We start from the raw sequence: 14,337 nt of genomic DNA on the forward strand, positions 1-14,337 counted from the left end.
GGGAAGAAAATAATTTTGGTGTCGACTTTTTTGGCTCCAAAAAGATTTGATTTAGGAGGACTAAAAGGTAATTTTAGTATTTGTCACAGAGAAAAAACCCAAAAAAAAAAAAAAAAAAAAAAATCGTTTGGAATCTCTCTCTCTCTCTCTCTCTCTCTCTCTGGTGTCGTATCGTATTGGTACAGGTCCTCTCTCTGGAAGCTAAGAATAACAGGCAAATTTCGCTTCCTCTCTCAGTCCGACTGCAATAAGCAAATCTTTTTTTCCTTCATATCGTCTCCATTCTTATGGTGCGCTGACAACCAATCACCCATTTTCCAGATCTATTTGTCTTTGTCTCTCTTCTTCACGTTCCCAAGGTAATTAATTCTGTAGCAATTTTTTTTTTCTTTTTTAGGAAACTTTCAATTCCGTTTCCCACTACCGTTACTTTAATTTCCCCGAGGTCGAATTTAGATTTCGTTTTTTTAGCTTGTGACCAAATGAGTTAATTCGATTTTTGGTTGCCGATAATACGTAGGGAAAAGGACAGAAATTGTTTAAAATTCTGTAGTTTTTAACATATCATGATTTTATGGTGCTTGTTGATTTATATTTTGTGGGGTTTGTATTGTTTGCAATTTATTGTAAAAGCTGGAAACTTTAACTACATACAGAATTAGAATTGTAAGTCCGGATCGTAGTTTTGCATTTGAGGAAGCCTATACCATATGGGATGGAAGGAGAAAAGAATTTGAAGTTGACTGTTTGACTTTTAAATTCTTTGAAACCCATATGATAAAATAAAGGGATGATAGTTTTATAGACAGCTTATTTCATTTTTAAAGTTTTTAAACCATGTTACTATTCATTTTCTGAAATTTAGCCTGGGAAGCTGAAGTTGTTTGAATTTACGGAATGTGAAAAGGTCCAACATAACTTGCAATCTATGATTACTTAGAATCTATCTTTTGACATGCAGACAAGATACTGAAGAAAGGTTTACTTCTGATGCAGCGTATATCATTTGCTTCTGAAAGGCTCTTTCAAAAAAATTAGTGCATTTGTAAGGTTGTAAAGCTCAAGTTTAGAATTGATGGATGTGGATGAAGGGAGTGGTCTAAGAGATTCCACAGAGGCTCATCGAATTCCAAGACGTTCTAGATGGCATGAAGGTACTTCTGTTGGACTATACATTTTCTTTTTGAAAATTCAGTTGCTGAAGTCTCTGCTATGATCATATTAGATGTTGAACTATTGTGAATTAGGATTTTTAAATGATTGTGGTAACTTACTGGAGTTTTTGAGCAAACAACTTTATGTGGAATTTTGGAGCTATGTTCAGGTCCTAAAAGAGGGAAAGGTATGAAAGTATATCTAAATATGGCTGTAATAGGGTAAAAAGATTAAACTTTCTGGGTTGTATATAGAAACTTGAGAGCAGGATGGATTGCAACTTGAACAATGTTTTATTGTGGCTGAAATGTGAAAGTAGAATGTGAAAGATTAAAGACAAGAACTTGTTAATGGAGCCATAATTGTACTAAGGTCAGATAATCAGAAGACATGAAGTAGGAACCAACAAAAATAGACATAAAGGTTAGAAGAGTTTATTATAATGTACTCATAATATCAATACTAAGCTCTTATTTTCTCAATGACAGCTATCAACAAAAACAATAAAGCTTTGTGAACTAGGATTAAAATTGAGATAGATGACCAAGCTTAAGAAGGTTCATTTGCTTAGTAGTTGAGTTTTATACTAGTTCATTCATACTCACTTAAGTTGCATATTAAGAAGGTTCATTTGCTTAGTAGTTGAGTTTTATACTAGTTCATTCATACTCACTTAAGTTGCATATTGATATTTAAGTTTTTCTGAATCCTATGAAATTAACACACAATGGTTACCTGCTTGTATGTTTTTGCAGCTATCCATCAGTTTAAACAGCAAACTCTTCCAGCTTGTAAACCTGTTCTTACCCCTAAATGGGTGAGTAGTTGAAAACAGTATCTAAAAGACTCCCCCCATATGATTTTCATAATATTTGGTATCTGCAGGTTATTACGACATTTTTATTGATGGGTGTCATTTTCATTCCTGTTGGGCTCATTACTCTTCGTGCCTCCCGTAGTGTAAATTCTTCCTTCTAGTTCCTTCAAAAATACCAGTTGTTTGTAGGTTAGTTATCTCTATAAAGTCACTAATACTTATATTGGAGCTCTATTTGGTTGGCAATATGCAGGTTGTTGAAATTGTTGATCGATATGATAGTGAGTGCATACCAGAGGAATATAAAAGTAATAAGATGGCATACATAAAAGATAGCTCAATTCCCAAAAACTGTTCCCGGTTTCTAAAGGTAGTATTTTCGCTTTTGTTAACTGATATTTCAATTATGATAATTCTTGCATCTTGTTCATTTACATTTCAATATGAGCATGTAAAGCTATTTAGGACAATGCAACATATAAGAGCAGTTTATATTTTTTTTATTTATTCCCTCAAGTTATTTTTCTCATGTATTTTCTTTATTTATTTTGTTAGTTTCATGTTTGTAACTCCTTTTCCAGGTCTATAGGCGAATGAAAGCTCCAATTTATATCTATTACCAGCTTGATAACTACTATCAAAACCATCGGCGGTGAGGGTTCTTTCATTTGTATTTTTAACGTATTGATCAGTTCATCACGTTAGTCTTTTTTTTTTTTCTCAATTAAAACCTTTTCACAGGGCTTCTTGATGTGTAGCTAGTTAGTGGTATGAATTTTCCAGTGACCTGGTGTGTGATTCTCATCTATAATCTAAATCTGCTACCAGATTTGATTATTTTCTGCTCTATCTTGTTATTTAGCCTTCTCCCTTCTCCAATTTTTTGTTTATAATAAAACCTTTCTCAAAAATATATATGTTACGATAATAAAAACTAATTTTCAAATTTAAGTGATATATTTACCTGAAGTTATTTTGGAATTTATATAGAAATTTTCTTATACTTCACATAAATAATTGACATAAATTGAATATAATTTTCAGACTTTGATTTTGATGGCAATTTTTTCTTAGAAAATATTTTCTAGTTGTTTCTCAAAAAAATGGGTTAACTTTACTTTAGATCCCTTCAATTTTACGATAGGTCTTAACTTTAGTCGGTGTTGTTTTTACTCTTAGCTTAGTGCCTTTACTCTTTTTCTGTTTTTTGAATTTTTTTCTAGGTATGTAAAAAGTAAAAGTGAGCAGCAACTGTTACATGGACTGAAGTTCAATGCCACAAGTACCTGTAAACCTCAAGAATCTAATAATGGCCGTCCAGTAGTTCCTTGTGGCCTAATTGCTTGGAGCTTGTTCAATGATACATATGCATTTATTCGTGGGAGATCAGAATTGAAGGTTAACAGAAATAACATAGCATGGAAGAGTGACCGTGATCACAAATTTGGCAAGCATGTATATCCCTTCAATTTCCAGAATGGGACCTTGATTGGCGGTGGAAATTTAGATCTGAGTATCCCTGTAGGTATTTGCAGTGTGTGAAAAAATTAATGACTTTCTTTTGCCCACTTTGTCTTACCTTTTGGCAAGTCCTTCCAACTTGCAGTGATTTACCTATTACTATGCTTGACATTCCAAATTATGTTTTAATGAAAATATTAGGAATGGAAGTAGCAGGTTGCACCTTCCTTCAAAACATGTTAGCTTTGCCTGCCTATAGTGCCTACCATTTGTATCTTGTTGCCCATGAATCAGTTGCAACTACTTTACATATCAATACAACTGTTTGTTTTTTGTTATGGTATTCTTTTTCTACTATTACTTATCTTGTATTCTTCTCAACTGCTCAACTGCTGATGGGTGGAATTCATTGTCAAAATAGCTAAGTGATCAAGAAGATCTTATTGTGTGGATGCGTACCGCTGCTCTCCCCAGCTTCAGAAAGTTGTACGGTAGAATTGAAGAGGATTTGGATGCAGATGATGTGGTTGTAGTCAAGCTAATGAATAATTATAATACATACAGTTTTGGAGGGAAAAAAAAGCTTGTCCTTTCAACATCAAGCTGGTTGGGAGGAAAGAATGATTTCCTTGGGGTTGCCTATCTATTCGTTGGTTCATCTTGCATATTCATCTCTATCGTCTTCTTGTTGCTACATATGAAGAGTCAGAGGTAACTTTCATTAATGTCATTCATGACTTCTATGAGTACTATCATTCATTTCCTCTATTTGTGAAAATTTAGTACTTTTATCACCCTATTCATCGTGCCAATGTTTTTTCTTTTGTGAAAACATTCTCTTGCTGGGCTTCAAAGCATTTACTTTCTTGTTCGTATGACTTTGCAGGCCCAGGCCATAATATATATATATATATATATATGGAGAAAACTTTTATCCATTTTGGAACAAGAAAGGCATTTCCTGTTGATGTTTCATTTTGTGAATAAGAAGGGTTCCAACTAATCTGACATATCTCATTTCAATTTTTAAACTATTTCTTAATTGTAATAGAAATATCAGGAAAATCATAGAGGTTTTTTTTTTTTTTTTTTTTTTTTTTTTTTTTTTTTTTCTTGTTGGTGAAGTTTGATTAAAAAAGAATGATGTCGAAGTCTGTGCCTAGTTTTATTGTGTACATACTATTGATGTTGTTGGATCATAAATAGCAGATGTTACTTCATTATCCATTGTAATGAAAAATTATTTCGGTTGTATGTATGTATTTATGAGGTTTGAGCTCTGTTCTTTGGTGAAATGGAAAATTATGCATTTTCTTAAAGTATTTTCAATGTTGATGATGTGTACTAGTTACGGAATGGAAGGCTTTTTTAAATTTGAAACAGGCACGGTACATTTGAAACCCCTTGGAATGGTACAATTTAGTTTATGGGAGAAGATAACATTTACCTCCTTAATCCACTTCCATTATATTGCAGCAAATTACAAGAATATGAAAACATAACCTGCTCAGGTTCCTGTGATATATATAGATATATATATATATATATATATATACACACACACACACACATATATATCAAAATATGAAAATACTTGCCTTTAATTGATAGGCATTAGGGGTGTTTTTCATGAGGTCTGTGCTTGTTTTCGTTGTACATTGGTTCGGTAGGAAAGGGAAAACACTTCAATTTACGAAGTAATTGCTTCAACCAATTAAATAAATATTTCAAAAAGAAAGCAGCTAATCCGGATGAGGTAAAACATTGTCAAGAAATCATACCTAAGCTCGGAATAAAAGAAAACATAGTAAATGATCATATGATCTGCGTATTGGAATATATAATTTATACAATATTAAAATACAAGTCTGACTATATATATTGATAGAAAAATTATACCAATATATATAGATATATGTGTAAAGATTGAGAGAGTGTTGATAGTGATGAGTAAGATTAAGTACATCATGAGAAAGTGTAGGCCCGGCTAAGCCAACCATAATGATCCATACATACACAACGAGCCATTGTAGTACCTTGATCAGCTCCATCAACATCTAATATTCCAATAAGCAGGGTATCATCATGTTCCCAACTAATCAATGATCAATCGATCGAGCAGCTCGGCTTTCACATATTATTGTAGGCTTTGTAGCTCCAAGATATCATGAGGAATATGATGATTCTCATATCCATATTCTGGTTTTTTTACTTTGATTTATTTGCCCATAAATAACAGGTCTCCATAACCAACGGTAAAGATGAAAATGGAGAAAACAAACACAGGAACTAGTAGAAACACTCCCTTTGGTGGGAACACAACCTTAAAGATCTCTGAAGAAGATGATCCTTCTTCAACAATCGTCTCCAATTTCGGACAAAGAGAGCATCTCCGATGAGACGCCACCGCAAGGAATGGTGCTACTTCACCAAAGTTCTTCATGTATCTTGTCCCCCTCACCATTTCTGCTCGACTAGAATTTAGTGGTATCTATATGCAACAGAAAATTTTGGTTGAATTTATTGTTGGGTTTGTGGATTAGATATGGAGATTAATGTTTTTTTTTTTTTTTTTCTGTGGGTTATGGTTTAGGTGTAGAATGATGCTCTTATTATATAAGCATGGATGGAGATGGTGGTGGTTGACAAAAGGAATTCACAAGCCAAAAATAGGCAAATCCAGGATGTCTTATTTTCTAAAAATATGAATTAGGACAGATAGATTTATTGAGGACAATATCTCAAATATTCCTTAAATCATCAACTTAATATTATATTTAACTTTGTCCGTTTAATTGTATTTTTTTTTTCATCTTTTTTAACCACATGCCAGTTCAGATGATATCAACGGCCATCCCATATTTAACATTTGAAAAAAAAAAAAAAAACACTTATTAACTATGAGCATTAATCTTTTTATAGTTTTTTTTTCCCCTCTAAAAACTCTTGTATTTCGCTATGTTATGTCTTATAGAAAGCCACATAAAATTATTTATCAAATAGCTCCATTAAAATAAAGAGCAATTTTATTTTATTTTATTTTATCAATTATGAGAATATAATATCAAAACTAAAATAAATTAGCATTTTATTGTAAAAATCATCTTTAATAAATTAGTGATCTTGAAAATAAATCGTGAGATTTGTGTGCCAATTTGTAATGGGAGAGATGTGATTATCATATTTCCAACTTCGATTCTAGTTTTAGGCCGCGTGCACATCATATTGATCATTGTTATATGGAGTTATTAACTTTATTAGTCCTTAAACTATATCTATAGTTGCATTTCGAACTTTAATTTTTTTTATTGTTTTTTTGACAATTTGATTTTTAACCTTAAGTTTTAGGTGCATTGTGGTACCTTAAACTATTTGTAGTTTAATTTTTAACAATTTTAAAGTGTATAATATACTTGATGCAACATGTATAAATCTTGTAAGGTTATATAACTTTGTAATTTCTTTTTTTTTTGTTGCAGTATGTGTACAACACATATGTATCAAAACTGTTAAAATTAGATTCAAATAGTTTTAAAGACCAATTCTTTTTTTTTTTTTTTTTGGTTGCACTTTAATTAGACCAAATTAAAGTGCTACAAAAATTGAAATTTAGGTTCTAAAATGCAAAGCAAAAGGTAAAACAACCAAAGTGCAATTATGAGGATAATTTAGAGACTAATAAGAAAGCTAATAATCATTATCATGTATATCAAGAAAGCTAATAATCATTATCATGTATGTCTCCAATTAGGTTTTTATCTGTGCAAAAGGTAGCCTATTTGTGCTTCGATTGGTCTTCTTGGTGGTTTCTGGTCCACAAAAACTTATCCTGGCCTAAGAATTACTCCAATACCAATTATAACGACTTATTGAGTTTCTCCCAAAAATAATAGCTTAGTTATTTTAAGGTACTAATCCTACAAATTTGTAACAATAGAGAGAGTAGGGTTTGAACAATAGAAAGACTCTACAATGTCCCATATATAAAATGAGAAATGGTTTGTAGGAAAAAATTTCTAAAAAATATTATTACATGTCATAATCCATCCCCTATATAAAATGAGAAATGGTTTGTAGGAAAACATTTCAAAAAATATTATTACATGTTATAAACTATTATTAGTAATAAGTGATCTACCATCTTCATCATCATTAATAATAATATTTATTTGAAACAAAAATAATATTTGTTATCATTAGGTGATTATCATTATTAAAATTCATATTTTTATTTAAAATTTTAAATAATTGTCCAAAAATATTATTATTTAAAATTAGATTTTTAGACTAAAAAATACAATATGTACTTGAATTGAGCTAATAAAGAATAGGCTAATAGCCATATTAAATAGCAAATCTCATTGTATGATAGGCCATCAACTTCAAATTTTGTCAATCCAGACTTTTATTCTGAAAATATGCGAGTCAGCAGGTGATGGCGCGCATACGTTAAACAGGTGTGCTAGCAGGCCTTAAGTCATGTGGATCTAAAAACGATAGCGTGTTATGAAATTAAGGATAAAATATATTGCTTAAAACTAAATTTAATTAACAGCCAAAGCTAGCAATATAATATATTAAGGATCAACTCCAAGTATTTATCCAATTATTAAATTGTATATGTATTTATCTATTTTTTTTTACCTTAGCACATAGCAATTAATTGGGTCAAACTAATTGTTGGCCAATTTCTAACATCTATATATAGGTACAGACTTTGACAAATGAGGATTTATATTTCTTTTCAACTTCGCGTTAATTCATTCATTATGTAAACGTATATTCTTTTATATACATGTACAAATACTTTGGAGCAAACGGTACGTGATGATGATTATTTGGTGAATCAATTTTTTGATGATCATGTTCATCCTAGAGATTGGTTTTATTGAAGATTATAATTTTTAATATTTGACATGTGTGTTATGAGTTTTAGAACCTACTATAGAATTAAAAAAGAGGGGATAATCTTCTAGAGGGAAAATTCGTCACACGTTATCATGAAAAGTCAAATTTCTGGAAATTTTTTTTTTCTGGAATAATATTCTTTAATATTTTATTCAACTCTCCAAAACGTTGGTTACATTTGTTTAATGTTCTCTTTAGACATCTAGATCTAAACACTTGAAAGATACGGCTAAGTGTTACTTTGAAAACAATTTCATTCTTTTTTTTGTTCAGGAGAAAAAAAATTAGATTGGTGGATGTATTTGTTGGAGTGCTAAATAATTGTCAACATTTTTATTTTCAAAGTAAACCAAATGAATAAAATGAAATTAATTAATTTATCGGCCGCAACAGAGAGATCAAACGGAGAAAAAGCCAGAGTTCTTGAGAGTTATTTGCAATTTAATTAATTAACTGTGTCATGGAATCTGCAATTCAATTAACAATAATATGTATTGCAACTTCATTACAATATATGTATAGATATAGAGGAGGTGAATCCATATGATCACCTCACTGGGTATGGTTTCTAGTAATATTTCTGCCACACTAATATCATTTGTTGTACATGTATATGCATATACAATAATTATCACATTAAATTATATTACAAATCAGATAAGACGAAGAGTAAATAATACATGTTCCGTGATTAATTTGCATTATATATAATCACAGTATCCTAATGTGATTATTGATGTATATATATATATATACATATATACCATGGGGGAAAAAGAGTAAAGATAATTTAAACTCTTTTTCTTCGACCGGCCGTGTGTATATATGCGTACGTACATGGAAGTCAAAATTACTCAAAGGACATGTCTGTACAAGAAAAGGTAAGTGAGAAAAGAAAACAATATAGGAAGGAGCAAAAACATGGTCTTAGAGGACAAAACAAGTTGAAAGCTGTCGTTGGCCGATGATCCTTCTTCAAGAATGGTCTCTAACCTTGGAGGAGTACTTGTAGTGTTGGAACTTGAAGAAGAATGTTTGTGTTGGCACAAAAGAAGGGTTGGTGCAACTTCACCCAACCTTTGCATCTGCATGTACCTCATCTCCTTGGCCATGTTTGATTCTATTACCCTTTCCAATATCAACAATTGATCGATTAAAAGGGTAAAAGAAGCCGCTTTCAATTATTGATATTCTTTGATAGACCCGGAAATACTAATTATCTTTTGGAGGGTATATATATATATATATAGAGAGAGAGAGAGAGAAACAGAGGCAAACTATATACAAATTAAATGTATATGAGCAAAAGATATATATAGGAGGAGGGGCTGTTTTGGTTGGCCAGGGTGCATCATCATCAAATCCATGCAATCTAGAAAGGAAGTTCTAATGCCGCGTCAAAAGAGTTTGAACAGGTCTCGGATTTAGTGGATGAAGATTTAGTTTATTATTACAGGAATCTAGCTAATTAATCCAATAATAGGAAAAATAAAATAAAATCAAGGTTTCCAGAAGATAATATATATCTATATATATATATGGTATCTATATATATATATGGTATATTTAGCAAAAATCAAAACGCCTGTAATAATTATTTCAGCCGTATATGTGTGAGTGGATGCGAATGAGACACCTGGTGGAGCACCACGAAAGTTGCGCATGTTGTTTCTTTATAGATTTTATTTACTTTTCTTGTGTGCCATAAAATAAATTTTTTTTTTTTTTTCGCTGAAAGTGTGCCATAAAATAATTTTACTTTACTTTCTATGGTGTTGATATAGTTTATCTGTTTATTATTCATTATTTTCATTTTATTTTGTTATTTTGGTTTGCTTGTTGTTACAAGGTTTTATATAAACACGTGTACTTTGAAGTCCAAATCTCTAGTGCCTGTCACCGTAACCTATTTTGGAATACCTTTCTCCATCAATAAACATTAGATAATAACTTATTACCTCATATTAAAAAAATAAAAAAATAAATTAAAAAATCAATCAAAAGCTGAAGATGGTGAGGAGTTATATATATATATATATATATATATATATATATATATAATTTTTTATCTAGTGCAAAAATCTTGAATAAATTTTGGCTATGACAATACATATATCCTCTTAAAAATAAGCACACAAATGAAAATGCATGCAAGAGAGAATGACTAGTTTTATATGTATGTATACATAGAATAAACAAGTCGGTCGATGCGGACGTTGATGGATTGATCTGAAATCAACAAATAATAATGACGAAAGTGTAAGCCTAGCTACCACTTACTCAATCCCATGGTATATAACTGTATATTATTATGTGGTTTGTTACACAACAAACAACTAGCAAGCCGCCCATTGAATTCATATTGTTAGCCCTAAAATCTTCAATAAAACTAGAGAGCCTTTTACTACTAAATCAGGTGACAGCATATAAGAAAATTCTATTATCCAAGATTTTTATGCCTAGGGATTTTTGCAAACAAATCTCGAAATGAATAGTCTGTATAAATAAATTCCCTTATATTTATTTATATAGCAAGCTAGCAGCAGTGAATATGCATATATATATATATATATACATAAAAATTAGTTCAGAACGGGGGACCATGGCGTGATCAAATTCTAACTTGGACTCATCGCTCCCTCATGGCTGCTGTGTAATGAAAAAGAAAGCGAAAACGATGCTTCAGAAGTTGTAGGTGGCGTGGAAGCCTGTAGATTGTTGAAGGATCTAACCCTATTGGAAATGAAACTGACCCACCTTCACGATATTGGACCAGACTAAGTGTATATCTAAAGCTAATTTTGTCCTTCTATCTCCCCATTTCTAAGAAATTGTCTCATGAGCCATGACTTATGGGCATATTTCACTACCTTTTAATAATTAATCAGTAATCATATTTTTCAAAGTGATGTTTTCAAATATACCTGTCTCATTATGGTTCTTTTATGGCTTTCAAATATACCTGTCTCATTATGTTCTTTTATGTCTTTTGCATATTAATTTAGATTGTTATACATATATATCATCTCTACCTCCATATACTAGCTAATGCTTGCTGCGGATCTCTAAATTGAGGAAAATAGATATTTTGGATTTTAAGATTGAGAGTTGTCAATATTTAACAAATATGTCTTGACTATAAATTTCACTACTTTGGTAAATCCTTTCATTGATTTCCACTCGTATAACTTCCAATTTTACTTTTGTTTGTGACAGAAATATCTACATAAATACATATATATATATATATATATATATGAATAACTTCAATTACTTCTCTAAAAATACGTGTATAATTACTTCTCTAAAAATACGTGTATACACTATCTCTAATATCTAGAAGCCCCTATATGTAATAATAAACAAAAACCATAATAAACATATACCCACACACACAAAGAGTTGAGTGGTAAAATATATGTCAAAATATTTTAAAGAAAATGGTTCTAAATTCTCATTAAAAGATAGATTTATAACTATATAGATATATAGGTATATATATATTCTTGGAATAACATATCTATAAATATATATATAAAGCAGGGTGTTATGTTGTCGTGGTTTTTGGTTGAAAATCCCTCCAACCAAATATCACAACTTTGAATAACATATATGATTATATATATATATATATATATATATATAATAATTCAACTTTGAATATTGAAAACATAACTTCTTCGATTAACAAAAATAAATTAAAATAATAGAATGCACCATTACCAATTGAATGACAAGAAGTTAACAGAACTTCCTGATCATCTAGGATTTTATTATTTGAAAAAATACCAACCAGCATTACTAGTTAGCAAGGAAGAACAAAGGCTGCTAATAAAAAGATACAACATATGGAAAAAGATACAACTCCATCGACTACCATAAAGAGATACAAAATTTCCAACATAAACCATCATACATAACTAGGAAAAAAAAATTTCCAGTGTATGGATTACATTAGAGAATGGAGTCAGATGTATTAATTATTAAATAATAATTAAAGCTTTGTCCTTAATCAATTTCCTAAGCACACTGGCAATTGTGACCGTAGGAGGATGAAAAAGGCTTGTGCACTTCCAAGAAGCACATGGAGGATGACATGAACGAAGGCGGCGATGATGACGAAGCCTGGGAAAGCTCGACGAATTCATCTACTTCAGATGTCTCTTCTTCATAAATTGTTTCCAAAGACATGTGAACATGGAGTCTGTGGACTGTAAGAAAGCGAGCAGGTGCAACAGCAGAGAATGGAGTCAATTCCTTAGGAGGGAACAGTGAGGAATTAACGGCCACCGGTGAGGCGGCTAGCGGAGCTGCTATTTGGGGCTTTGCCATCTTTTTCATAAATTTGGTAGAAAATATATAAATATATAAAGGATATATAGACTCCCGGCAGGCTCATGAAGGGGATGGACGGCTGCTAGACAAAATTTCTCATTGCATGGTGGGAATTATATAGAGGTTGTAGCAACCAGAGTGTCCCTGGATTTTGAAACAATCACAGAAACGCCATTCAATGATATGACACCAGCATTTGGCATCTAATTAGGAATCTTTAATCATCATCATAATCTTCCCTTTCAACTTCTCAAGTTGGTCCAAACCAATTTGCTCTCCTTTCTTTTTTGTTTTTGTACGGCAGAAAAGCGTACAAGGGAATATTGTTTTTTTGGTCCTTGAAAATAAAAATAAATAAATAAAATTACACGATTACATTATTAGGCAAGGATATTAATTAAGCGGATTGGAATGGGTTTTAGTTGCTTTATGAATTAAATGCAAAGTTTTGGAGGTTTGTTTGTGGGTCTTTGTCAAGCTAAAGTGCCGTGCATGGTGAATTTAGGGAAGGGCGGCTTCATTCACCGCCGAGTCGCTGACTGATTTTTATCCCTTTTCTGGACTACAATATATATACAATTATATAGTTATTTATATAATATGGTTTCTCTCATTACATAAAAATTTGTAGTACAATGTTTTTTTAACTTTATAATATAAATTATTATTATTTTTTTTTTTAAAGTTCATTGAGTTTTAATTTGCCCTGCTCCACACGGCACACTTGCATATATAAAATGTGTGAGCTGTATGATATTTTGTCCCATTGGCAGTGGCGGTGGCTGCACACCACATCTGGTGGAGATCAGTAGGACACTGTACATATAAATACAGCTTGTAATGGTCTTTTATAATTGTGGCTATATATTCATCTCCGTACGTACTGTGAATTTTCACCATTCAATTGGAAACCGTTCTTATTCAATTGAATGCTGAGGACCATATTACAGTTTGAATTAATTAATTTATAAGATTGCCATAATAAACATAGTTTCAATGTTTTGGCGCATTATAGTGTCAGCAGGATAATGGGGGTCAGCTGTATATGATTTTTTCTTGCTACGCATATCAAGTTGTTTGTTTTATTTCTTTCCTTATGGCCAATACAAACTGATATTAATCAGAATATAACCAAAACTAATTGTGACATGCTGGCAAGACATAAGTAAGTAAAGAGATGCGTCTAATAGTGTGTGTGTGTGTGTGTGTGTGTGTGTTTTGTGTGCATGTGTCAGACTGAAATTATTACTTTAGAGAATTATTAAAGCAATAATTTTGTGATATTTTTTTTTAATGAATGTAAAGATCAAAACCCATCTTTTTTAAGTAGCTTTTTGATATAATTATACATAATAAAGTAGTCACCAGTAACAAATATGAAGACTTCATATATATGTGGAAATTGCGTATACTTTTTGAGTGTGGAAGGTACGATAATTTCTTGGAGTATTGAATTTTTCTTCTTCTTTTTTTTTTTTTTTTTAATCTAAATGTGACAAGAATAGCTTTTGATCTAATAAATGATGGAAAGAATGATCTAAGCAAAAATGGATGCACCTTAATTTTTAGTTTTTTTGTTTTTTTGACTTAATTATTAAATTATTTTATGAGGAATTTTTTGATGGAATCAATTTCTATATACGCGATAATGTTACTTGAAT

General features: G+C 31.2%; 1 protein-coding gene across 4 annotated transcripts; it reads left to right on the forward strand.

Moving 5' to 3' along the window:
• Positions 1 to 168: 168 nt before the first annotated feature.
• LOC107413965 (putative ALA-interacting subunit 2) lies at positions 169 to 5,946 on the forward strand. 4 transcript variants are annotated; one of them, XM_060812645.1, is made up of 9 exons: positions 172 to 359; positions 962 to 1,154; positions 1,911 to 1,972; positions 2,041 to 2,115; positions 2,226 to 2,342; positions 2,554 to 2,624; positions 3,196 to 3,493; positions 3,855 to 4,144; positions 5,673 to 5,946. In XM_060812645.1, the coding sequence occupies exons 2-9, from the start codon at positions 1,076 to 1,078 to the stop codon at positions 5,680 to 5,682; spliced, it is 1,002 nt and encodes a 333-aa protein (XP_060668628.1). In that variant the 5' UTR covers positions 172 to 359; positions 962 to 1,075; the 3' UTR covers positions 5,683 to 5,946. The 4 variants fall into 4 exon arrangements, with proteins under 4 accessions (XP_024932502.2, XP_060668628.1, XP_015877525.2 ...); XM_016022039.4 differs by lacking the exon at positions 5,673 to 5,946 and adding an exon at positions 4,320 to 4,709 and having other exon boundaries at positions 174 to 359; XM_016022047.4 differs by lacking the exon at positions 5,673 to 5,946 and adding an exon at positions 4,320 to 4,709 and having other exon boundaries at positions 174 to 359; positions 997 to 1,154.
• The last annotated feature ends 8,391 nt before the right edge of the window (positions 5,947 to 14,337 follow it).

Source organism: Ziziphus jujuba, chromosome 1, assembly GCF_031755915.1.
Source record: "Ziziphus jujuba cultivar Dongzao chromosome 1, ASM3175591v1".
Lineage (NCBI taxonomy): Eukaryota > Viridiplantae > Streptophyta > Magnoliopsida > Rosales > Rhamnaceae > Ziziphus > Ziziphus jujuba.